At 65.6% G+C, this 1,068-nt stretch overlaps 1 protein-coding gene across 1 annotated transcript in view; it reads right to left on the bottom strand.

Annotated features, from left to right (window-relative positions):
• Nucleotides 1-1,068, bottom strand: part of LOC104294789 — a 10,111-nt gene that overhangs the window by 6,725 nt on the left and 2,318 nt on the right. Inside the window, exons 2-3 of the mRNA XM_009894440.1 lie at nucleotides 943-1,046; nucleotides 829-888 (exon numbers count right to left, since the gene is read on the bottom strand). Of these exons, the coding sequence (XP_009892742.1) occupies nucleotides 829-888; nucleotides 943-1,046 (164 nt within the window). The remainder of the gene's footprint in view (nucleotides 1-828; nucleotides 889-942; nucleotides 1,047-1,068) is intronic.

Raw genomic sequence — 1,068 nt, 5'->3', positions numbered from 1 at the left:
GTGGGTTCCGGGGGTGTCCCCGCCCTCCCACCCCCACTCCGCGTGGCGGTTTGTGGCCGGGCTTTGCTGCGGGCACGGGGAGCATCTGCAAAACCCGGGGAGTAAGGAGGGGCGGCGAGACCCTGCCAGGCACCCCAAAAACCCCTCTGGGAGCTCCTGGGACAGGAGCCGAGGTGTCCCCACCAATGAGACATGGGATCGTTTGCATCCTTCTGGATAAACCAGCAGGGCAAGCCCAGGACCGCAGTTAGGGGGGTTTAATTGGGAAAGGGGGAAAGATGCGGATGAAACGGCAGGAGCTACGTTGGGAAAACAGACCTGGGGTGGCGGGGGGGCGCTGTCACCGCGGCGGAGTGGCCTTCACCTCCTCCCTCTCGCTGCGTGTCCAGCTGGCCCCCGGCCCAAGGTGACGGCGAGCGCCCGCGGGGCCGCCCGAGCCCAAAACAAAGGCGATAAGGGCTCGGCGTGGGCTGGCTGCGCGTGCCACCGGGGACCAGTCGGGTGGGATTCGGCTGCACCCTTGGGTGCAGGGCTGGGCTGATGCTGCAAGCACCTCCCCAGGGACCACCGCCGCTGCCACCGCAGCACACCGGTGCCCAAGCTGCGTCCTGCCCACCAGCAAAGATGGGAGACCACCAAGGTCAGGAGGACAGAGAGACCTTCCCACCTTGTTTACAGGATCCTCGTGCACTGACACCGCCACCCCCAAGTTCTCTCCCTCCCAGGAGGGCTCGAATCCAAACTGGGAGCACCCAGATGAGCCACGGCTGGGGTGTAAAGAGCCTTTCCCTGGAGGGGAGCAGCCCCGTGGGGTGATGGAGGCGGTACCTGTGACGTGGTAGATGTCCCCAAACGTGGGTGTCTCCAGAGGAGCTTTGCACTCTACTCCTGGAAGAAAACCAAAAAAAACCCGCGAAGCCCTTTACGCTGCTGCTGACCCACCTCTCCGTGGCAGGGGGATGGCAGCGGCGCTGGTCCCTGTCTCGGTGTCCCGTGGGAGAGGGGGACAGACCCGGAGGAACCCACGCTGGTGGCAGGGGTCCCACCTGCCCGGGCAGGGCAGAGACC

This window comes from Charadrius vociferus, unplaced genomic scaffold, assembly GCF_000708025.1.
Source record: "Charadrius vociferus isolate BGI_N301 unplaced genomic scaffold, ASM70802v2 scaffold2161, whole genome shotgun sequence".
Taxonomy (NCBI): domain Eukaryota; kingdom Metazoa; phylum Chordata; class Aves; order Charadriiformes; family Charadriidae; genus Charadrius; species Charadrius vociferus.
This window is presented reverse-complemented; position numbering and strand designations above follow the sequence as displayed.